Source organism: Pelodiscus sinensis, chromosome 2 (assembly GCF_052426305.1).
Source record: "Pelodiscus sinensis isolate ZL-2025 chromosome 2, ASM5242630v1, whole genome shotgun sequence".
Classification (NCBI taxonomy): Eukaryota; Metazoa; Chordata; order Testudines; family Trionychidae; genus Pelodiscus; species Pelodiscus sinensis.
The window spans coordinates 224,908,012-224,932,951 of NC_143053.1; the positions used below are offsets into that span (position 1 = coordinate 224,908,012).

The window sequence follows — 24,940 nt, forward strand, 5'->3', positions numbered from 1 at the left end:
CATGTGCGGGAGATGATTTTAAGTCCTTTCCAGGACCTTTTTAAGAGGGTAATTGACAAACTGGAAATATCCCTCTCCAATCCTCCAGATACACAGCATAAGCTAATTAACATCCTTTACCCCTCAGCACAAACCAGACTCTCAGTACTCATGAATTAGCCATTGATGGACCCAGCTAAGCTCCTGTGGAAAACGCTGGCGACAATCCCACAAACATTGAAGAGACTTGATCAAAAATATTATGTCACCACACAGGGTGTGGAATTTTTCACCCACCACCCTCCAAACTCACTCATAGTAGAAGCTGGAAAAAGGGACCACAGCAGGCCATGTGGTCAACCCCTTATGATAAATAATGGAAAAGGCTTGATGCCATGGGCAAGAGAGCATACTCTTCTCATAGATTCATAGATTCATAGACTTTAAGGTCAGAAGGGACCATTATGATCATCTAGTCTGACCCCCTGCACAGTGCAGGCCACAGAATCTCAACCACCCCTCTTAGAATAATCCTCTCACCTATATCAAAGATATTGAAGCATTCAAATACTTTGAAGGACCCAACATGCAGAGAGTCCTTCAGCTGTGATCTGTGCCCAATGCTACAGAGGAAGGCGAAAAACCTCCAGGGCCTCTGCCAATCTACCCTGGAGGAAAATTCCTTCCCGACCCCAAATATGGCGATCAGCTAAACCCTGAGCATGTGGGCAAGACTCACCAGCCAGACACCCAGAAAGTTCCCTATAGCAACTCCTATCATCCCTCCATTGACCTATTTCCGACTGATAATGAATGGTCAATTAGTTACCAAGATCATGTTATTTCATCCAACCATCCCTTTATCATAGATTCATAGAACTGGAAGAGACCCCAGAAGGTCGTCAAGTCCAGCCCCCCGCTCTAGGCAGGACCAATCCCATCTAAATCAACCCGGCCAGGGCTTTGTCATGCCGAGGCTTAAATACCTCTAGGGATGGAGACTCCACTACTTCCCTAGGTAACCCATTCCAATGCTTCACTACCCTTCTAGTAAAATAGTTTTTCCTAATATCCAATCTGGACCTCTCCCACCACAACTTGAGACCATTGCTCCTTGTTCTGCCATCTGTCACTACTGAGAACAGCCTCTCTCCATCCTCTTTGGAACCTCCCTTCAGGAAGTTGAAGGCTGCTATCAAATCCCCCCTCACTCTTCGCTTCTGCAGACTAAACAGACCCAAGTCCCTCAGCCTCTCCTCGTAGGTCATATGCTCCAGCCCCCTAATCATTTTGGTTGCCCTCCGCTGGACCCTCTCCAATGCTTCCGCATCCTTTTTGTAGTGGGGGGCCCAGAACTGGACACAATACTCCAGATGTGGCCTCACCAAAGCCGAATAAAGGGGAATAATGACATCTCTGGATCTGCTGCCAATGCTCCTCTTAATGCATCCTAATATGCCATTAGCCTTCTTGGCTACAAGGGCACACTGTTAACTCATATCTAGCTTCTCATCCACTGTAACCCCCAGGTCCTTTTCTGCAGAACTACAACTTAACTGGTTGGTCCCCAGCCTGTAACTATGCTTGGGATTCTTCCGTCCCAAGTGCAGGACACTACACTTGTCTTTGTTGAATCTCATGAGATTTCTAGTGGCCCAATCCTCCAATTTGTCTAAGTCACTCTGGATCCTATCTCTGCCCTTAAGCGTATCTACCTCTCCCCCCAGCTTAGTGTCATCTGCAAACTTGCTGAGGGTGCAATCTATCCCCTCATCCAGGTCATTAATAAAGATATTGAACAAAACCGGTCCTAGAACCGAACCTTGGGGCACACCACTAGAAACCGACCGCCATCCTGACATCTTACCGTTTTTCACTACCCACTGGGCCCGGCCTTCTAGCCATCTTTCTATCCATCTTACCGTCCATTTATCCAATCCACATTCCCTTAACTTACTAGCAAGAATATTGTGGGAGACCGTATCAAAAGCCTTGCTAAAGTCAAGGTATATAACATCCACTGACTTTCCCATGTCCACCAAGCCAGTTACCTCATCATAGAAGCTAATCAGATTGGTCAGGCACGACTTGCCCTTTGTGAATCCATGCTGACTATTCCTGATCACTTTCCTCTCATCCAAGTGTCTCAAAATGGATTCCTTTAGGATCCCTTCCATGATTTTTCTGGGAACTGAGGTAAGACTGACCGGCCTATAGTTCCCTGGATCGTCCTCCTTCCCTTTTTTGAAAATGGGCACTACATTTGCCTTTTTCCAATCATCCGGGATTTCTCCCGATCTCCATGACTTTTCAAAGATAATGGCCAAAGGCTCCTTAATGACATTTGCCAACTCCCTCAGTACCCTCGGGTGCATTAAGTCCAGACCCATGGATTTGTGTACATTTAGCTTTTCTAAATAGTTCCTAACCTGTTCTTTACCCACCAAGGGCTGTCCATCTTCTTCCCATCTTGCGTCACTTAGCACAGAAGTCCAGGAGCCGACCTTGTCCGTGAATACAGAGGCAAAGAAAGCATTGAGTACTTCAGCTTTCCCCACATCCTCTGTCACTAGGTTACCTCCTTCATCCATTAGGGACTGCACACCCTCTCTGATCACCTTCTTCTTGTTGACATGCCTGTAGAAACCTTTCTTGTTATCCTTCACATCCTTAGCCAGTCGTAACTCCATTTGCGCTTTCGCCTTCCTGATAATCCCCCAGCATTCTCGAACTATACATTTAAACTCCTCCCTAGTCATTTGTCCAAGTTTCCACTTTCTGTAAGCTTCCTTTTTGTGCTTAAGTTCACCAAGGATTTCCCCTATAAGCCAATCCGGTCTCCTACCAGGTTTGCCTCTCTTGCTACGCGTCGGGATGGTTTCTTTCTGTGCCTTCAATAAGGCTTCTTTAAAATACTGCCAGCTGTCCTGGACTCCTTTCCCCTTCATGTTAACATCCCAGGGGATTCTTTCCATCAGATCTCTGAGGGAGTCAAAATCTGCTTTTTTTGAAGTCCAAGGTGTGTATTTTACTACTCTTTTCCTTCCTTTGGTCAGGATCCTGAAATCTACCATCTCATGATCACTGCTTCCCAGGTTGTCACCCACCTCTACGTCCCCTATTAGTTCCTCCCTGTTTGTGAGGAGAAGGTCAAGCTGTGCACGACCCCTGGTCGGATCCTTCAGCCCTTGTACCAAGAAGTTATCCCCAACATTCTCCAAAAACTTCCTGGATTGCCTGTGTACTGCCGTATTGGTTTCCCAACAGATGTCAGGGTGATTAAAGTCCCCCATGAGAACCAGGGCCTGCGATCTGGAAGCTTCGCTCAGTTGTCCGAAGAAAGCCTCATCTACCTCATCCACCTGGTTCGGTGGCCTGTAGCAGATACCAACCACAACATCACTGCTGTTCGCTCCTTTAAACCTGACCCATAGACTTTCAACAAGTTTTTCTCCCTCTTTATACTGGAGTTCAGAGCAATCATAGTGCTCTCTTACATATAGTGCAACTCCTCCTCCTTTTCTCCCCTGCCTATTCTTCCTGAACAATCTATACCCTTCCATGACAGCGCTCCAGTCATGCGAGTCATCCCACCAAGTCTCTGTTATCCCAATTAAGTCATATTTCTTGGTCTGGGCCGGGGCCTCCAGTTCTTTCTGCTTGTTGCCCAGGCTTCTCGCATTAGTGTACAAACACTTCAGGTAACCAGTTGATTGCACTATCTTCTCCATTCGAAACTGGGGTCCTCCTTTCTCGCTCCTTGCTCTATGCATTTCTTCCCGGTATCTGACTTTCCCACTCCCCTCAGGGTTTTGGTCACCGTCCCCCGACGAACCTAGTTTAAAGCCCTCCTCACTAGGTTTGCAAGCCTGCCCGCGAAGATGCTCCTTCCTCTCTTCGTTAGATGGATCCCATCTCTTCCTAACAATCCTTGCGCCCGGAACAGAGTCCCATGGTCGAAGAAACCAAAGCCCTCTCTGCGACAACACCTGCGCAACCACGCATTTACATCCTCAATTCGACGATCCCTGCCCAGTCCTTTCCCTTCAACAGGGAGGATGGACGAGAACACCACTTGCGCTCCAAATTCTTGGATCCTTCTTCCCAGCGCTACATAATCTGCAGCAACCCGCTCAAGGTCATTCTTGGCCGTATCATTCGTTCCTACATGGAGAAGCAGGAAGGGGTAGCGATCTGAAGGTTTGATCAGCTTGCTAAGCCTCTCAGTGACATCCCGAATGCGAGCTCCCGGTAAGCAGCACACCTCTCGAGATTCCAGGTCCGGACGGCAGAGGGATGGCTCAGTCCCTCTTAGGAGGGAGTCCCCGACCACCACCACCCGTCGTTTCCTTTTGGGAGTGGTGGCCGTGGAACCCCCATCCTTAGGACTACGCATCCCATGCCTTTCAGTAGATGGTGCTCCCTTCTGGTTTCTACCTTGTGAGTTCCCTTCCAGAGCTTTCAGCACTGCAGAGACTGTGGAGAGAGCTTGAAAGTGATTGCTTACCTCTATAGCATCGGGGGAATCCTGTGCTGGCCTTTTTCCCCTTCTAGAAGTTACATGCTGCCAGTTCTCTTCTTGGTCACGTACTGCCCTCACTGGCTCCTCTGCCTGCCGTGCTTGAAGGATCAATTGCTGCCTTCTATCGAGGAAGTCTTCATCCTCTCTGATCAAGCGTAAGGTCGACACTTGGGCCTCCAGTCCTCTAATTTTTTCTTCCAAAATCTCGACCAGCTTGCACTTTGTGCAGATGAAATCCGTTCTTTCTTCCGGGAGGAAGACAAACATGGCACACGCCGTGCAGGTAACAACAGCAGACCCATCATCAACCATCGCTGCTGTCCTGTTCGCAAGCTCCTTGGTTGCTTGCCCACTGCCTTATAAAGCCACTCCCCCTACCAAGGCTCAGCCAATCAGCAGAGGCGTCTCGAGTCCTGTATCTGCTTCTCCTTCACCTGGAGAACTCCCTCTCAAAACTCCCTGTTAGCAATCACCTGTTCGCAAAGCCTCCAGCTACACATTGCCAACTACGTAGTGCTTCTTTCCAAATATACACATCATATCTTTGATCAATTGTCAACTTTTATTGAAATTCTACCAGACAACAAAAGAGAAGAATACAAAACTCTGATGAAGGAGGGCTTCTTAATCTTCTTAATCTCTAGAACCGTGCTTCAGTCTGCCCTTGATTCCGCAGATACAGCCTCCAGATCTCTGGCATCCACAGTGATCTTGAGATGTGCGTCCTGGCTCAATAACTCTCAGGTTTTCCTAAAGAAATCCAGACCACAATTGAAGACCTTCCATTCGAGATGTCCCCATGCAGAAACCTTGAATACCACTCTTCACTCTCTGAAAGACTCCCGTATCACTCTCCGAATGCTCGGCATCCAACTTCCTGCCAATAGGAGGAAGCAGAAAAGACAGTTTACCTACAGATACAAACTGATGCCTTTCAACCACACAAAGCAATATGATAACAAACAGCATTCAAGACATCCCAGACATAGACAATCATCAGAAGAACTCATCACTCAGCAGGCTCCAGCATGTCAATCATTTTGAACCCTTGGTTGAGGGTTGGACAGCCCCCATACATCCAGGGCAGCAGGCCAAGCCTTATACCATATTTGGTTCCAGACTAGCAGGATTCTGTTCTGTCTGGCGATCAATTATGATGTACAATCGGGTTCTTGAGATCATCAACACGGGCTACGTAATTCCCAATACCTCTAACCCCCACCCACAACCATCATCCCCATCCCTCTTCAGTGACACTTCTCATGAGATGGTGCTCATGCAAAAGGCACATCGTCTCCTGCAATTGGGGGCCATAGAAGAGGTACCCTTCAAGCACAAAGGAAAAGGGTTTTACTTTCACTATTTCCTCACAATAAAGAAAACAGGGTTGGAGACCTATAGTAGATCTCAGGAGACTCAATCGGTACGTTCAATACCAACGATTCAAGATGGTAACTCTCGCCACAGTTATATCCGGTCTTGAGAAAGGAGATTGGCTGTCCATCCTCAACCTTCACGATGCTTACTTTCACATTGTAATACACTCCTCACACAGACGCTTTCTCAGATTCACAGTGGTGAACCAATATTTCCAGTACAGAGTACTGCCTTTCAGCCTATTGACTGCCCCGAGGGTATTCTCAAAGGTGTTAGCAGTGGTCACTGCTCACCTCAGAACAAGGGGAATCACCATTTTTCCATACCTCGACGACTGCCTCATAAAGGGTCAATCACCTCACCATACGCAACTGGCACGAACATTTACCAGGGCACTTTTCGACAGGCTCCAGCTATGCATAAACCCAGCAAAGTGTGTCTTGCACCCAATGCACACTCTAGACTTTATCAGGACACACCTGGACTGCGAAACAGCAATAGCTTTGTTCCCACAGCCCAAATTCACAGAAATCCAAGACCTGGGGCACCTGGCATAATTCAGTCCCTGTATAACTGCCAGACAGTGCCAGCGCGTCCTCAGTCACATGGCAGCCACCATTTTCTTCATGCCTTACGCATGCCTGCATATGAGACCGATGCATATTTGGCTCAGGTCAGTGTACAGGCCACATGTACACCTGCTGAACAAATCTCTCAATATACCATGCAGCGTAAAAGCATCCCTTACCTGTTGGACACAGCCCAACAATGTATGCACAGGGATTCCATTTCAACTGAATCCTCCAGTGCTCACAGTTACCACAGACGTATCATTAACAGGGTAGGGGGCTCATCTAGAAGTAGTCCAAGCCAGGTGGACAGCGGACGAACAATGCAGACACATCAACTTGCTAGATAGAGCTCAGAGCAGTCCGGTATGCATGCATGCACTTCTCCCACATAATATGCAACAATACCGTCCACGTACTGACGAACAATACGACAGCAGTGCACTACATCAGCAAGCAGGGTGGTGTCCGTTCTCACTAACTCTGTCAGGAAGCAGTACAGTTATGGGAATGGTGTATTCCTCACCACATTCATCTCATAGCCACATATATCCCAGGCAAAGACCATATGGGTATGTCTACACTACCCCCCTAGTTCGAACTAGGGGGGTAATGTATGCATACCGAACTTGCTAATGAAGCCCGGGATTTGAATTTCCCGGGCTTCATTAGCATAAAGCCGGCTCCTCCATTTTTAAAAGCCGGCTTGTTCGAACCCCGTGCCGTGCGGCTACACGCGGCACGGGCTAGATAGTTCGAACTACGTAGCCATTCCGATCTATCTGTAAACCTCGTTCCACGAGGCGTACAGATAGTTCGAACTACGTAGTTATTCCGAACTATCTAGCCCGTGCTGTCTCAGCAAGGGAGACAGAATTCCTCTTCTCTCATTTTCCACCCAAATCCATTGTGGTGTACTCTGTTAATTTTTATGGCCATCAACACCAGATGAGGTCTACTCCTTATGATGGGGACTAGAAGCATTTGAATCTTTTTGAGAGAAACCATACTCTTCACCCATGCTGCAGTTTCAAATAGCCTATTACCAAATCCTAATGATGAAGTATAATGCCCTAAACCAGGGGTGGCCAATCCATTCCGGACGAAGAGCCAAGATCCAGCTGGATCCAGTGAGAAGAGCTGGGACACAAAGTTGTAGAGGGGAGAAAAAAACAAAAAAACCCATCACACCCCCAAAGTACTTGCCCTTTAAGAAGGCTTTTTGGCATCAGTAGGCTTCCGTTGGCGGCCGCCATATTGGATCCTTCATTTTGATCCGGACAGCTCCCCTACCCTAGTGAGCACACAGGAGCCAGGAGGTGTGGGCCACGTTCAGGGGCCGTGGGGATGGCTTTGCGAGCCTCAGGGGTGGCTTTGTGAGCCGCTCTGATTGGGAGAAGAGCCGCGGGTTGGCCATGCCCACCCTAAATTGTATGAAACTGAACAATTTTATTGAAGAGCCATTATTCAAGAGGGACAGTTAATGGCCAAGACTCCATTGCTCTCAATACAGTTGACAGAATGGCCAGATTCATCTCCATTGCAATGTTTGAGACGTGCATAATGGCTACCTCTGTCATGTTTCCCAAAAGAGAAGCAATCAACCATTGAAAACCTTCTCTTTGAAGACATTAAGTGCCTAATGGAGAAGACAGATGTGTTTCTTTCACACACAAAAAGATTCTAGGACTACTCTCTCCTCACTAGGCATCTACATGCCAGGATGTAGCCACATCATAAGCCATGTACCTCCCAAAACCTGACTCAGCACTACTACAAATCAGGGACATAGAAAACTAAATTCCTGAGATGTAAACCATCTGGTCCATAATCTTCCATGTCCTAGTCCAATGTTTCTCAATCAGTGGTACTAGTACCCTTACAAGTACTTGAGAGAAATCTGGGGGGTACGTCAACACAACTGAAATTTGGAGAAAACTCAGTTTTTGTTTTAAGTTTTACAGTGCTTTATTATTTTTTTACTTTTTACACCCCAAAATTTTATCATCTGCCTGGCTACAATTAAGTTGTTTAAACAAATGTGTTGCACTGAGAGAAAAAAAATTGTGTCTGAAAACTAGGTACTGTGGGTACTTATATTTTTTTTAAAGGGGTACTCTATATAAAAAAAAAAGGTTGAGAAACTGTCCTAGCCATCCACTTCGAAATACTAATTTTGGTGTGTTGGTTGAGGCATTCATAGACCTCTCCGCCACCCAGTCACTATAGCTGACCACTACTATTTACCAATTTGGCTACTGTTCGCCAACATTCCATGGCATGTGGGAATGCATAAGATATGACTGATAGGCCTTGGAGATTGTTCGCAATGGGTATTCTATCCATTTTACATCCTTATCCCCTCCACAACTCCCTTCCCTCTTCAGAGAGCCTTCTCAATGAATACAAGAGCTTGAGAACAGTCATACTGGCTCACAGCATAGGTCCATCTAACCTAGTATCCTGTCTTCTGATAATAACTAATGCTAGGTGCTTCAGAAGGCATAAACAGAACAAGTGATCCATATCCTGTCACCCATTCCCAGCTTCTTGCAACAGCGGCAGGAACACAAACCCTGTCCCTCCTGGGTAATAGCCTTTGATGGACCTATCAAGTTCTTTTTTTGAACTCTGTTATAGTCTTGGTGTTCACAATATCCTTTGGCGAAGAGTTACACATGGACTGAGCGTCATGTGAAAGAATACTTTTGTTGGTTTTAAAATGGTTGCCTATTTATTTCATGTAGTGATCTCTAGTCCTTCTGTTATATGAGTGAGTAAATAACGCTTCCTTCTTTACGTTCTCCACACCAATCATTATTTTATAGACCTCTCTCATATTCCCCTTTAGTTCTTTTACAAGATGAAATGTCCCAGTCTTAATGAACTTCTCCTTATACAGAAGCTAATCAGTCATTTTAGTTGTCCTTTTCTGTACCTTTTCAATTGCAGCATATTTTTTTAGAGATGGGGCAACCCCATCTTATGCAGTATTCAAGATGTGGGCATACCATGCATTTATATAGAGTCAATAAGATATTTTATGTCTTATTAACTGTCCCTTTCCTAATGATTCCCAGTGGTTTGTTAGCTTTTTGACTGCTACTGCATATTGAGTGGATGTTTCCAGAGAACTATCCACAGATAACTCCAAGATCTGTTTCTTGAGTGGTAACAGCTAATTAAAATCAAGGTTTATGTATAATTGGGATCATGTTTTGCAATGTGCATTACTTTGCATTTATCAACATAGAATTTCATCTGCTATTTTTTTGGTCACTCATCCATTTCCAGTTTCTTGCAATAGAGGCTAGGCATACTGTCCCGGCCCATCTTAGCTTATTGCCATTATTGGGTCTGTCCTCCATGAACCTATACAGTTCTTGTGGTTTTTTTTTTAAAACCCTGCGGTCTTGAACTGTAGTCCATCTTCACAACACTCCCGGCAAAGAGTTCCACAGTTTGTCTGTACATTCTGTGAAAAAAATACTTTCCTCAGTCACTCAGTTTTGTGACCTTCCCCCTTGTAATTCTTCAGAGTCTGCTTTGGACTTAACTATCTTAAATAGGTTTATATCATCCATGGCTTTGCTACTTCATTGTTGACCCCTTTTCCCAGATCATTTATGAATATGTTGAACAGCACTGGTCCCAGTACTGACCTGTGGAGGACATCACTATTTGTCTTCCCATTCTGCTTCCCAGCTGATTAGCAGAACACCTACAACCAGCAGCATTTTTCTACTGGTTTATATTATTTATGTACCACAGTTAGTAGTTTTGCATTGGAGTTTGTTCCGAACCTATGGGTGAAAACAGTCTGGTCCTGGTAACTTATTACTGTTTAATTTGTACTGACCATTTTAAAGCAATAAAATCTGGCTTCATTTGTTATGGTGCTTTCAGTTTTATTTAAAAATTCATAAATATTTATATTTTCTGTTAATGGAATGCCACTGGTAAATCAGAAGAGGAGCTGTTGACATGTTCAGAACTTGAATAGTTTCTACTGTTGTCCATCAGTCTGTTGAAAACTATTTTTTTGCTTAGATAAATGAAGTTTTTAAGGCTAAGAGTTTGAAGGTAAATCTACAGTGTGGCAGTATGTAAAGTACAGACGTTTTTTGCCCAACTAGTGTAGGTGTAAGTGGCAGGGTAGATGAGGAGGCACTGCTTAGGAAAGTAGAATATCCTACCTGCTTGAGCACTAGGGCATATATCTTACATGGCTCTCTATACGCCTAAACAGTGCCTCCATATACACATTGCTAAATTTAATAATATCGTGTCCCTCTGCTCCCCACTGCTACCCTCCCCACTGCCACAGTGAAAGACACTGGTAGCATGGACAGGCTCCAGTAGCTCCTCAGTGCTGAAGCCTTTAATTGTGGTGGGAAAAGGCTCTAACAGGTATAATGGTAGCAAGGAAAAACTCTGGTTGCTGCTGCTGGGGCTGCTGCTGCTGAAGGATCCTTCCTTCAGCTTCCCGCCTCTGGATCCTTTCAATGCCTTGTGGAACTACATACAGCAGTGTGTGTGGATGCAGGCTACCTTTTGCTGCCCTTTGTAGTTACATGTACCCTGCACGCTACTACAAATGTGGACAAGTTTAGAGTTAGGAAACTCAGTTAGTGACCTGATTTTAAAATGTGTTTTGTACCCAACTGCGTCCGTTGTAGGACTAGTGCCTTATTTAGATGTCTAAATATGGATTGAGTAGACTCGGGGTAGACTTACAAAGGTCAGTGAGGCAGCACTTCACATTGAGAAGTGATAGCTGCATGTACTACCTTTTGGAAATCTCCCCACTAACTTTAGGCATCTATATTTGAAAGTCTTTTCTGCAGATATTGAGGTGACTTGATAAAATTACTTTTGATCTTGAATGTTGTTGGTTTTGTTTTTTTTCCAGTGCACAGTTTGCAGGACTTCTTTGTGAAGAAGAGGGTAATGGTGCAGATAATGTCCAATACTGTGGATACTGTAAATACCATTTTAGTAAGCTGGTAAGAATTTATTCAGTTCAATATATAAAATATCACGTTAACTTGTTTTTTTTACTCAATGACTTGAGTTACTAGTAGTCATTAAAAAATATTATATTTGGGTAAGAGTGTTGCCTGTAGAAGAAATGGAATAAAATTATACAAAATCGTGTTGAAAATTTTCTTATTTTCCATATGGCAATGATTTAATTTTGAGGGTAAAAATGCTACCAGAAAATGTATTTGAATGTTATGAACTTTTGCTTTAGTATGTATGATCTGTCAGAAAAAAAGAGGGAGCATGATTAGACAGTGACTTAAAAAAGACATGTGATAGACTGGCACTGTTCAAAATGAGCTTCTAATTGCGGAGGTGCCAACTTTCCACTTTCTCTGGAGTTGTTCTCTGCCCCAGACCTTGCCTTCCCCCTTCCCCACAAAGTCCCATCCCAACGCTTCCCACCCCCCTCTCTGTCCCTGCCTCACTTCTTTCCATCTCTGTTCCATCCTTTCTCTTGAGCATGCCCTGCCCCTGCTTCTCCCCAGCACTTTCTGTATGCTGCTGAACAGCTGATTGTGGTGGGCAGGAGGCATTGGTGGGGAGGGAAGAGCTGATCGGTGGGGCCTGCTGGCAGAAGGGAAAGGAGCTGGTGGGAAGGGTTGCCAATGGGTGCAGAGAGTACCCATTATTTTTTTCCTCTGGATTCTCCACCCATGGAGTCAGTACCTATGTTTGTTTGCATTATGGTCTTGTAATGTTTCCTTTTCTTATCTGTTTAGTTGGCTACACTTACCTCTTTTGGAAGCATATTAACAAATCTTTTTCTTCTTGGAAAGTCGCATATTGGAGGATACGTCAGCCCTTAAATTCTTATTCCTTCTTCTGAGATTGTTCTTCTAGCATTCTACCTGTTGATTCATTACTCTACATCCAGTTGAGATACTTGGCTATCTTCTTTTGAAGCACACTGGGAAGTGAATGCTTTAGGGCTTGGTCCAGTGCTCTTTGAAGTCATTGGAAAAACTCCCATTGACTTCAGTGGGCTTTGAATCAGGCCTCGTGAGTTGAGTGGTATGTGCCTCTTCTGATGATTGATTTGATAATTTTGAGTATCTCTTCATATTAATGTGTGTGTTCAGACTTGGAGGATTTACAGGTTTTATTTATTAAAATAATATTCAAATCCCAGAGTTAAATTTAGCTGTTAATGTAAGCAGGCATAACTTCAATGATTCAGCTGATGTTTACACCAATACTGAATATTGCCTCAGTGCTTCAGTGCAGACATGATTTATGGGCACTTACACAATTATCACATTAGTATTCTTTTATAAAAAAAAATCTCCACATTTTAAATGTTTTGTTGCATGTAACTTTTTACCAATAGATTGAATAAACAAGTATAACAAATATGGTAGAGAATGTTGGTCATATAAAGCTTCCTGATGGATTGTTAGTGATGTCCTAACTATCAATAATGTCTAGTAAATGAACAGTTTTTTCCCTTTACAGTAGTAGTAAGATACTGAGGTAGTGCATTTCTGTTGTAATCTTGAGAACTTGGGATGGTTAGAGAAGGCATTTTGGGCTTAGTGCTTTTAAAATGACTTAATTGTGCAGTCACTGAGAAATGCCTTGCTTATTTTGTGGTGGAATTATAAAGTGACCAGTGTTCCCACAGGGTCACAGGTGATTAATCATCCCTGCCCTGTCGGAGCCTCAGGGCTCCTGCTGGGGAAGGAGGGAGGGGAGAGGGCTGAATAATCACCTGTGAAGCTGTGCTACACCTGAGCCATGCCTCAAATATGCATTTTTCCCTGTGTCTTCTTTAAGTTAATGGCAGTGTCAGCACCATGGTTTTCTTTGAGTGATGTCCCCGTGGGTGCTCCACTGTTGGTGTCGAGCTCCTCCCGGTGCTACAGGTGGGAGATTTTTCAAATAGTATCTGGTGGGGCCACACATGCTTATATGTGGCGCATTTGGTTCATGCCTTTGAAGTTCGCGCGCTTGGCCCAATTCTCCTCAGTTTTCCTCAAACTGCCCTCAGTTGCAGATGGAGTCCAGTTCTCTCCTCCTCTCAGGATCCTGTAGATAATAAGTTACGGTTGTTTAGTTGTTAGTTATTGTGTTTAGTCATTCAATTGCAAAAAGAAAAAAAAAGAATTAGATTAGATATCCTGTTGTCTTATGTAAATAATCACTGCATCAGAACAAGCACTCAATTTGTTCCTCCCTTCCCCTTCTTAAAAAAAAAAAAGAAAGGGGGAGAGAAGAACACAGGAAGATTAAAAAAAAAATCTATCTACGAAAAGGAGTCAACCAAAATGCCCGGCTTGCCTGGTAACAAACAACACCAATATACAGTCAAACAGCACCCCCACTACGCCACAAATGCAAACTGTGCTTTTTCAAAAGAGAGCATCCAGACTGTCTGGGTGCTCTCTTTCAAAAAAGTGGCTTGCTTTTTCGAAAGTACTGGTTGTAGTCTAGATGCATTTTTTTGAAAGAGGCTTTTTCAAAAGTATCTTTGGAAAAAGCCTCTTTCAAAAGCGGCTTTTAGTCTATACGTAGCCTTGCAGAAGCCTTATGACTAGGGCTTAGAAGAACAAAGCTTAGACTTTGCATGCTCCTTTTCGACAAGGCATTGGAACCACAGCCTGCCAAGGATGGGGGTTCTCAGCAAGAGGCCTTGGCTAAGCAAAAGAAGCAGACAGGCTCACCATCATCTCTACTGCCTGCAAAAAGGAGAACATCTCCAGTCCGATTACTGCCTCCCAGAATCAGTAAGGGAGACAAGCCGGGCACCTCTGGCACTGGGCGACCTCGAGCCGTGTCTGTTGCAGGACCAAAATAGAAAACTCCGCAACTCTCAGCACTGACCATGCTGGCACTGGTGATACCCGGCAATGGGGAAACGGACAAGACACGGGCACCAGCCATACCACAGGTGCTGACTGAAACATCAGCACCGATGAAGATGAAGTCAAAATCATCCAGACCACTGACTCACTCTCCCAGCTCGGAACTGAGCTCTTCCCCACTGGCACCAATGCGCCCTCCAGCAGCATCAGCTACCGCAATGCAACGGGAGTCCTCTTCTTCCTGCCACCACTACTAGAATCATAGAACCATAGAGTTGGAAGAGACCTCAGAAGGTCATCAAGTCTAGCCCTCTGAACTAGGCAGGACCAATCCCAACTAAATCAACCCAGCCAGGGCTTTGTCAAGCCGAGATTTAAACACTTCTAGGGATGGAGACTCCACTACTTCTCTAGGTAACCTATTCCAGTGCTTCATCACTCTCCTAGTGAAATAGTTTTCCCTAATATTCAACCTGGACCTCTCCCACCACAACTTGAGACCATTGCTTCTTGTTCTGCAGTCTGTCACTACCGAGAACAGCCTTTCATCATCCTCTTTGGAACTTCCCTTCAGGAAGTTGAAGGCTACTATCAAATCCCTCCTCACTCTTTGCTTCTGCAGACTAAACAGACCCAACTCCCTCAGTCTCTCCTCATAGGTCATATGCTCCAGCCCCCTAATAATTTTGGTTGCCTCTGCTAGACCCTCTCCAATGCGTCCACATCCTTTTTGTAGTGGGGGGCCCAGAACTGGACACACTACTCCAGATGTAGCCTCACCAGAGCTGAATAATGACATCTCTGGATCTGCTGCCAATGCTCCTCTTACTGCAACCTAATATGCCATTAGCCTTGTTGGTTACAAGGGCACACTATTGACTCATATCCAGCTTCTCATTGACTGTAACCCCCAGGTTCTTTTCTGCAGAACTACTACTTAGCTGGTTGGTCCCCAGCCTGTAACAATGCTTGGGATTCTTCCATCCCAAGTGCAGGACTCTGTACTTGTCCTTGTTGAACCTCATCAGATTTCTTGTGGCCCAATCCTCCAATTTGTCTGAGTCACTCTGGACCCTATTTCTGCCCTCAAGCATATCTACCTCTCCCCGCAGCTTAGTGTTATCTGCAAACTTGCTGAGGGTGCAATCCATCCCCTCATCCAGGTCATTAATAAAGATATTGAACAAAACCGATCCTAGAACTGAACCTTGGGGCACTCTGCTAGAAACCGACCACCATCCTGACATCGAGCCATTGATCACTACCCGCTGGGCCCGGCCTTCTAGCCATCTTTCTATCCATCTTACCGTCCATTTATCCAGTCCACGTTCCCGTAACTTGCTGACAGGAATTGTGGGAGACCCTATCAAAAGCTTTGTAAAGTCAAGGTATATCACATCCACTGACCATCCTATGTCCACGGAGTCCTCATCATAGAAGCTAATCAGATTGGTCAGGCACGACTTGTCCTTTGTGAATCCATGCTGACTATTCCTGATCACTTTCCTCCCTTCCAAGTGCCTCAAAATGGATTCCTTAAGGATCCCTTCCATGATTTTTCCAGAGATCGAGCTAAGATTCACCGGCCAATAGTTCCCTGGATCGTCCTTCTTCCCTTTGTTGAAGATGGGCACTACATTTGCCTTTTTCTAATCATCCGGGATCTCTCCCGATCTCCATGACTTTTCGAAGATAATGGCCAAAGGCTCCTCAATGACATTTGCCAACTCCCTCAGTACCCTCAGATGCATTAAGTCCGGACCCAGGGATTTGTGTACATTTGGCTTTTCTAAATAGTTCCTAACCTGTTCTTTACCCACCAAGGGCTGTCCATCTCCATCCCTTCTTGTGTCACTTATTGCATTAATCCAGGAGCTAACCTTGTCCGTGAGTACAGAGGCAAAGAAAGCATTGAGTACTTAAGCTTTCCTCACATCATCTGTCACTAGGTTACCTCCTTTATCCAGTAGGGGCCCCACACCCTCACTGATCACCTTCTTGTTAACATGCCTGTAGAAACCTTTCTTGTTATCCTTCACATCCTTTGCCAGTCGCAATTCCAATTGCACTTTTGCCTTCCTAATAACCCCCCTGCATTCTTGAGCTATACATTTATACCCCTCCCTGGTCATTTGTCCAAGTTTCCACTTTTTTTAAGCTTTCTTTTTGTGCTTAAGTTCACCAAGGATTTCCCCCGTAAGCCAATCCAGTCTCCTACCATGTTTGCCTCTCTTGCTACGCATCGGGATGGTTTCTTTCTGTGCCTTCAATAAGGCTTCTTTAAAATACTGCCAGCTGTCCTGGACTCCTTTCCCCTTCATGTTAACATCCCAGGGGAATCTGCCCATCAGGTCTCTGAGGGAGTCAAAATCTGCTTTTCTGAAGTCTTAAGGTGTGTATTTTAGTACTCTCTTTTCTTCCTTTGGTTAGGATCACTGCTTCCGAGGTTGTCACCCACCTCTGCTTCCTCTATTAGTTCCTCCCTGTTTGTGAGCAGACGGTCAAGCTGCGCATGCCACCTGGTTGATCCTTCAGCACTTATATCAAGAAGTTATCCCCAACATTCTCCAAAAACTTCCTGGATTGCCTGTGTACTGCTGTATTGGTCTCCCAACAGATGTCAGGGTGATTAAAGTCCCCCATGAGAACCAGGGCCTGCAATCTGGAAGCTTCTTTAGTTGTCGGAAGAAAGCCTCATCTACCTCATGCACCTGATTCAGTGGCCTGTAGTAGACACCAACCACAACATCACTGCTGCTGTTTGCACCTCTAAACTTAAACCATAGATTCTCAACAGGTTTTTCTCCCTCTATATACTGGAGTTCTGAGCAGTCATAGTGCTCTCTTACATATAGTGCAACTCCTCCTCCTTTTCTCACCTGCCTGTTCTTCCCAAACAGTCTATACTCTTCCATGACAGCGCTCCAGTCATGTGAGTCACCCCACCAAGTCTCTGTTATCCTAATTAAATCATATTTCTTGGACTGGACCAGGGCCTCCAGTTCTTCCTGTTTGTTGCCCAGGCTTCTCGCATTAGTGTACAAACACCTCAGGTAACCAGTTCATCGCCCTATCTTCTCCATTTGAATCAGGGTTCCCCCTTTCTTGCTCTTTGCTCTTTGCATTTCTTCCCGGTATCCGACTTTCCCACTCCCCTCAGGGTTTTGGTCACTGTGTCCCAACGAACCTAGTTTAATGCCCTCCTCACTAGGTTTGCAAGCCTGCCTGCGAAGATGCTCCTTCCTCTCTTGGTTAGGTGGATCCCATCTCTTCCTAACAATCCTTGTGCCCGGGACAGAGTCCCATGGCCGAAGAAGCCAAAGCCCTCTCTGCGACACCACCTGCACAACCACGCATTTACTTCCTCAATTCGACGATCCCTGCCCAGTCCTTTTCCTTCTACAGGGAGGATAGATGAGAACACCACTTGCACTTCGAATTCTTTGATCCTTCTTCCCAGCACTACATAATCCACAGTAGCCTGCTCAAGGTCATTCTTGGCCCTATCATTAGTTTCCACGTGGAGAAACAGGAATGGGTAGTGATCCGAAGGTTTGATCAGTTTTGTAAGCCTCTCAGTCACATCCTGAATTTGAGCTCCCGTTAAGCAGCACACCTCTTGAGATTCCAGGTCCGGACGACAGATGGATGGCTCAGTCCCTCTTAGGAGGGAGTCCCCGACCACCACTACTCCTCATATAATTCTCATTATTACCATGGCCATGATGACTCAGTGCCAAGAGACAGAGCCTGTTTGAGATCACCACGGCGGAGTTTCCACAAGAGTTACTCTGTCACCGCCAAGACTTGCACCTCACTCACCAAGATCACCAGTCCTCTCATATACTGAATATGAGGAGAACTGTAGGAGTGTCTTTTCCTCTCAGCACTCCTCTCTTGCCAGATCACCGATGCCTTGCGAGTGGCACCAAGCATTTTATTCTCACTGTCCCTGTGGTACCCGGAGTGCTCCTACTACTCACATTACACAGCCTGATGGTCCCCACATAGCCACTGCGCCTCATCCAAACATTGTTCTACACCACAGTCAACTTCTGCCCACATATCGGCACCTCCCTCTTATGCGTGTAGCCCTCCTTCTACGGAGGATCTGGAAATGGAAGAAGGGCAGATTAATAATGACATGGGTCAGAGCCAACTGGGAACCTCTGCAGCAGAGAAGTCATCCTCCTCCCATGATGAGGCGATCATCCAGGATGACACATCACCCACTGATGATTTAAAGCAATTTCATGAGCTTTTCAGATGGATTGCTACTAGCCAAGAGGTGAATCTATGGGACGTAGACTCTTGAAAAATCTACAGCCATCCGCAAAAACAAAGATCGCACTCCCAATGGACAAGGCCATCGTGGAGGTGGTGGATGAGGTGTGGCAGACACTGGTCTCGGCTCTTCCTACTAATAAACGCGCAGACAGGAATATTTTGTTCCTTCAAAAGGCATGAACTTCCTATTTCTTCATCCACAACTCAACTCTCGTGTTGTCAATGCAGCTAACCAGAGATCCAAAATCCCACAGTATAAGTTATCTTGCCACAACAAATGGCTAGACCTTTTCGGCAGAAAAATGTACTTATCATCCACACTACAACTACGCATAGCAAATTATACTGCTCTGCTCACCATCCACGACTTCGCCATCCACAGCTTTGATAATGATGCCAACTTGACTGAAGTAATGCAACACCTATCTGATAACAAAAGACCGATCCTGAAGTCCATAGTTTAGGAGGGATACGACATCCCATACTGCCCAGCAGATAGCATTGGATGCTGCTGACACAGCAGCACAAGCAACAACTACACTAGTAGTTATGACACGTACTTCATGGTTGCAGGGTGCAGGTGTTCCCAGAGACCTACAAACAAAGATAGACGACTTACCGTTTGACAAACAAAAACTGTTTGTGGAGCGCACTGATGAAGCCCTTCATTCCAGTAAGGACTCACTCACAACACTGCACACTCTGGGTATATACACACCACCATACCTCTGGAGACTATACCCTCCCTATCAGAGACAACCCTTTTATAGATAACAGCAATGACTCTTGGATCAGAATTGGCTCAGGATGAAAAATCAGCATCACCGTGCTCCAAACAACTGAGTGTCCACTCAACATCCCTCCAGGCAGCAAGTTTAAGGTTTTGGTTGAGGGCCAGCACAACCTCCCCACTCTTCCAGTGCCTCACAACCGAGTGACTTTCCATCATTGCCTGCACCCTTTTTTCCACCAATGGGCAGCAGTCACCACAGACGTTGGGTGCTGGATATAGTAAAATGCGGATACTCCATCCCTCTTCTATCAAAGCCCCCACCCTGCCCTCTTCAGGGACCCCTCTCACGAGTCCCTGCTTTGTCAAGAAGTGGACCATGTTCTACACATAGAGGTCATAGAGAGGGTGCCTGAGCAATACTGGGGTAGGGATTCCTACTCAAACTGTTTACTTACAGAAAAGAGATCTGGGGGTTCGAGACCTACGCCACCTAAAGAAGTACCTCTGCAGGCAATGATTCAAGATGATTACGCTCACATCCATCATTCCTGTAGTAGAGGAGGGGGACTGGTTTGCAGCCCTCGACCTGGAAGATGCTTACGCTGATATAACTATACACACAGCTCACAGGCACTTTCTTCGCTTTGCGATCCGCTCGGACCATTTTCAGTACCGAGTCTGCCCTCCGGAGTCTTTTTGAAGACCGTAGACATGGTAGCAGCGCACCTATGAAATGAGCGTTTCATGTTATTTCCTTAGTTTGACGACTGCCTCCTACGGGATCTATCCCAACAAGCGACTGCACAAGCGATACAGTCTACCAAGAAGCTGTTTGAATCTCTTGGCCTTATTATAAATGACTAGAAATCCACTCTGTGCTCCATGTAGTCATTGGAGTTCTATGCTCCACGTAGTCATAGGAGCTCATCTCAATTCCACCACTGTTAAGGCATACCTTTCCAGTCATCAATTTGAATCCATAATAAACCTTATAACAATTATAACAACTAGCCCTACTGTCACAGTACTAATCTGCCTTCGACTTATGGGCCACATGGCTGCCATGACTTACATAGTATTATACGCATGCCACCACTTTCACTGCCTTCAACATTGGCTCTCCTCGGTCTATACCCCAGCCAAATACCACCTGCAGAAACGAGTATTCATCCTTGTCAACGTACTCACCTCCTTACAATAGTGGACCAATCCAGGAAACCTCCTACAGGAGGGTTCCCTTCCAGTTCCAATCCTCTACCCAGATCACTACAGATGCTTCCCTCCTCTGGTGAGGTGCACACATGCAAGGCCGTTTTGCTCAGGGCAGATGGTCGGATCAGCAGTTCTGATGGCATATCAATCTCTTAGAACTATGTGCTGTGGGCAATGCTTGCAAACACTTCGTCCAAGATATCTGAAGCTGTACAATATGCATTTTAACAGATAATACCACCTCCATGTTTTATGGAATTGGTGTGTCCCAACAGCGTTACTCTTGTTGCGTTGTATCTCCCAGGGATCAGCAACACGACTACAGATGCTCTAAGTCGTCATTTCATTACAGCCCACGAATGGGAACTTCACACAAATATCCTACACATGCTGTTCCGCATGTGGAGTTACCCAACGGTAAATCTTTTTGCAACGTACCAGAATTCCAAGTGTCCCCAATACTGCTCCAGAATGGGGATAGGTCCGTGATCTTTCAGAGATGCCTTTCTCATACAGTGGCAGGCTCACCTTCTCTACGCTTTTCCTTTGATTCCTCTCATACCCAGAGTATGCAGAAACATCGAACAGGGCAATGCTCAGGTCATTTTTATAGCCCCTGCCTGGTCAGACAGACTTGGTTTCCTTATCTTTATCGAATGTGTTGTCAACCTCCCTACCCCCTTCCAAGTTGACGAGATCTCCTGTTCCAGAATGCGTACAACCTTCTCCATCCCCAACCAGAATCACTATATCTGGATGCATGGCTTCTGTCTGGCTCTTGGAGATGGGAAAGCGCTGTTTTTAACAGGTGAAAACAGTCCTGATAAACAGTAGAAGACAGTCTACACATAACACTTACTTCCACAAGTGGAATTGCTTTGTAGCGTGGTACAACAATAACAATACTCCTCCGAAGGCTGCCCCGCTACATATGGTGCTGGACTATCTTATGCAGCCCAAGGACCAACGTCTGTCACTCTCCTCCCTCAAGTGTATCTTGCTGCACTGACGGCTTTCCACCTGCCCACGGACGGATATTCGATATTTGCCCACCTAGTCTCAAAGAGATTCATTAGAGGGCTGCATAATCTTTTTCAACTGCCCAGGCCCTTAAATTCCTCATGGGATCTGCGTCTTGTTCTGAACACACTGACGGGAACTCCATTCGAGCCTCTAGCTACTTGTTCCCTCCCATTATTAACATCAGATACAGTCTTTCTAACTGCGATCACATCAGCGAGGCGAGTGAGCAAAATTGCGCCTTTCATGGCAGAACCACCCTATACAATGTTTTACAAGGACAGAGTGGTCCTCTGATCTCATCCTTCCTTTCTACTGAAAGTATGCTTGGAGTTTCATGCAAGCGAACTGATTGTTCTACCTGTATTTCACTCAAAGCCACATGCTTTTCTCAAGGACACACAGTACTACACACACTAGAAGTCCGTAGAGCATTAGCATTCTATATCGACCGCATACATACAACCCGTCTGTAAATCACAGTAATTATTCCTCTCCCTTACAGAGCGATGGCCTGGTACACCACTATCCTCACAGCGTATTCCAAAATAATTACATCTTGTATTACCCAATGTTACTCTTTGTACAGCAGACATCTTCCTCCAACCTCAAGAGCTCACTCTGCACAGGCCATGGCTGCATCAACTGCCTTCCTCAAGGGGGGCCCCCTTAAAGATATCTGTGCAGCAGGTACGTGGGTGTCCAACCACGCTTTTGTGAGACACTATGCTATCATCCCTCAATAGGAGAGGAGTTCTCCCATAGCCCAGGCAGTCCTTGAATCTGTGCATACCTCATAATCCAAAGTCCACTGTCCTCACTGTGGGTACTGCTATAGAGGCACCACTGCTCCCACTGTGGAGCACTCACAGGGACATCACTCAGAAAAGAAAGGGAAGTTATTCACCTTGTGCAGTAACAACAGTTCTTCGAGATGTATGTCCCTGTGGGTGCTCCATGACCCACCATTCTATTTCTGCTCTTCGGATATATCTTACAATGACAGGTGGTTACGATGAAAACTGAGGAGAATCGGGCCATGTGTATGAACTTCAAAGGCGTGAACCTGCACACGCAGTGTATGAGCATGCGCGGCTCGACCAGATACTGCTTGAAAAATCTCCAATCTGCAGTGCTGGGACGAGCCCGACACCAACCGTAGAGCACCCACGGGGGGGACACATATCTGAAAACGGTTGTTACTACACAAGGTGAGTAACTTGCCTATATCACATTCTCACAAAAGGAAAAATCTTTTTTGTTTTTTTATTATAAGTTACCAGAAGGTGAGAAACTAAGCATAATTTAATGTTAAAAGATTTTTTTTTTTCTTTTGTGGAAACCATATTTGCAAATTGACAGGTTCTAGATGTCAGTCTGAGAGTAGTTGACTTCTGATATGTTTGGGATAGTTGAAACAAAAAACAGGACTATGTAGCACTTTAAAGACTAACAAGATGGTTTATTAGTCTTTAAAGTGCTACATTCCTGTTTTTTGTTTCAGCTAGACCAGACTAACACGGCTACATATCTATTACTATTTGGGATAGTTGACTTTTTTAATACTTCAAACAACATTGTCATTGTCAGTTTTTGTCAAGCTCTCAATTAAAAGCTTTTTTTTTGATCAGCAAGACATTTTTTATCAAGCCCAGTTGAAATGGATTGTACCATAATTTATTAAAATGGTTCCTTTTTTACATACATATCTTCTCTTTTTAGAAAAAGAGCAAACGGGGATCTAATAGGTCATATGATCAAAGTTTAAGTGATTCTTCCTCTCACTCTCAGGATAAACATCATGAGAAGGAGAAAAAAGTAAGTGGATTTGTTGTTGCTAATTATGTGGCACATCTGCTTAATAATAGCACCTTGTAAATATTTCATTTAGTTATTGCTAAAAGATATGGAGAAGATTTGTTTCTGAGATGTAGAATATTGAGAGTAAATAATGAAGATGGTAAACTATAGGTAATATAGAACCTAAGGGGAAGCTTTCTATTTGGGTACACTTGTGTATATACACTTTCCCTTTTCTCCCTCCTCTAACTTAGCTCCCTGGAGGCAAGAGTAGAGAAATTGTTGGGGAAGTGGTTGCATGTGGTTTCCTTCATCTTTAATGAAAACTAAAAGATTTTTTTTTTGGTGATATCTTTGTTTGTTTGTTTTTGTTACTATAAAAAGACAGTTTTAAAACACATATTGGTAACCAGTCGCATTAGGTGCAGTAATTAAATACCTCTTATTTTTTTGTTTTTTCCCTTCATCATTGGATAAATTAGGTTTGAGGTTAGCAAGATTGCTTGTTGGCAGATTATTTTGAGAGGTACAGTTAAGCCCACTGTGATGGCAGAATGACGTGTCACATGGGAATTTGAATTTTTTTTAAATATAAAGAGCATGATTAACATCTAATTTGAATCCTTGTTGACTTACTCTTCTTATACTTTGATTTTAGATAGTTTAGGGAAGAAGGTTGATTCTATATTGGTAAGTGAATGCTTGCAAATTTTTGGCTCACGCTACCAAATTCACAATTATGTAAGGTCATTTTGCTGTCTGAACATTGTAGAACAAAATAGCAGATAATTACATAATAATGCAAACCTACTTGCATCCCTAGGGATCATAAAAGTGACAGTTTACAGGTACAAACCCTGTATTCCTATTTTTTCTTTTTTTAAATTTAATCTTTTAAAATTTTGAATGAAAAGACTTGAAATTTCATATTTATTCAAAGGATGAAATAAGAATAAAATTGAGATACATAAACATGTTTCTTTATTAAATATGTTTGTTTATGGTATTTAGAAACTACAGTTTTAATAGCAGAGAGAAGAAATTTGAATGAATAGTATATAGGGTCTTTCCTCAGAGAGAAATTTTGTGGATTTTTAGATCTGCAAGCACATTTTCACCATGTCTGAATTAGGGATGTTAAATATTGGTTAATTGAATAGTCGAATAACTAAGAATTCTTGTCAGTTATTTGACTAATCTGTAGTCTCTGGGGGCAGGGCTGGCAGCCAGTATGCTCCAGCTTCACTCCTGAGGAGCCCCCTGCCACTCTGTGCTGCTGCCTTTGTATCAGAGGCAGCAGTGCAGGGTGCCAGGAGGGTGCTGGACCACAAGGGGAGCCAGTTTAAAAACCAGCTTCCCTCGCAGACCAGCTGCCTGTCGCCCTATGCTGCTACCTCTCATAAATAGGCAGCAACGCAGGGGGGTAGCAGCTCCTGTCTAAGGGGGTCTGAGCTCCTGTACCTGGTGCGAGATAGAACTGAGCGGGGCTGCCTGCCTGCCCAGCTCCTAATACACTTTAAATACAGAGCTCTAGCGCGGACCCATTTCAAGCCAGGACTGAGCCAGACTGTGGCCAGCCTGCTGCTAAATTTAC

General features: G+C 44.7%; 1 protein-coding gene across 8 annotated transcripts in view; it reads left to right on the top strand.

Moving 5' to 3' along the window:
• Positions 1-24,940, top strand: part of MLLT10 (MLLT10 histone lysine methyltransferase DOT1L cofactor) — a 305,775-nt gene that overhangs the window by 112,774 nt on the left and 168,061 nt on the right. For 6 of the 8 annotated variants that reach the window (XM_075922496.2, XM_075922495.2, XM_075922497.2 and 3 more), the window contains 2 exons: positions 11,360-11,453; positions 23,269-23,364. In XM_075922496.2, the coding sequence (XP_075778611.1) occupies positions 11,360-11,453; positions 23,269-23,364 (190 nt within the window). The remainder of the gene's footprint in view (positions 1-11,359; positions 11,454-23,268; positions 23,365-24,940) is intronic. The other 2 variants (XM_075922498.2, XM_089776731.1) reach the window with 1 other exon arrangement.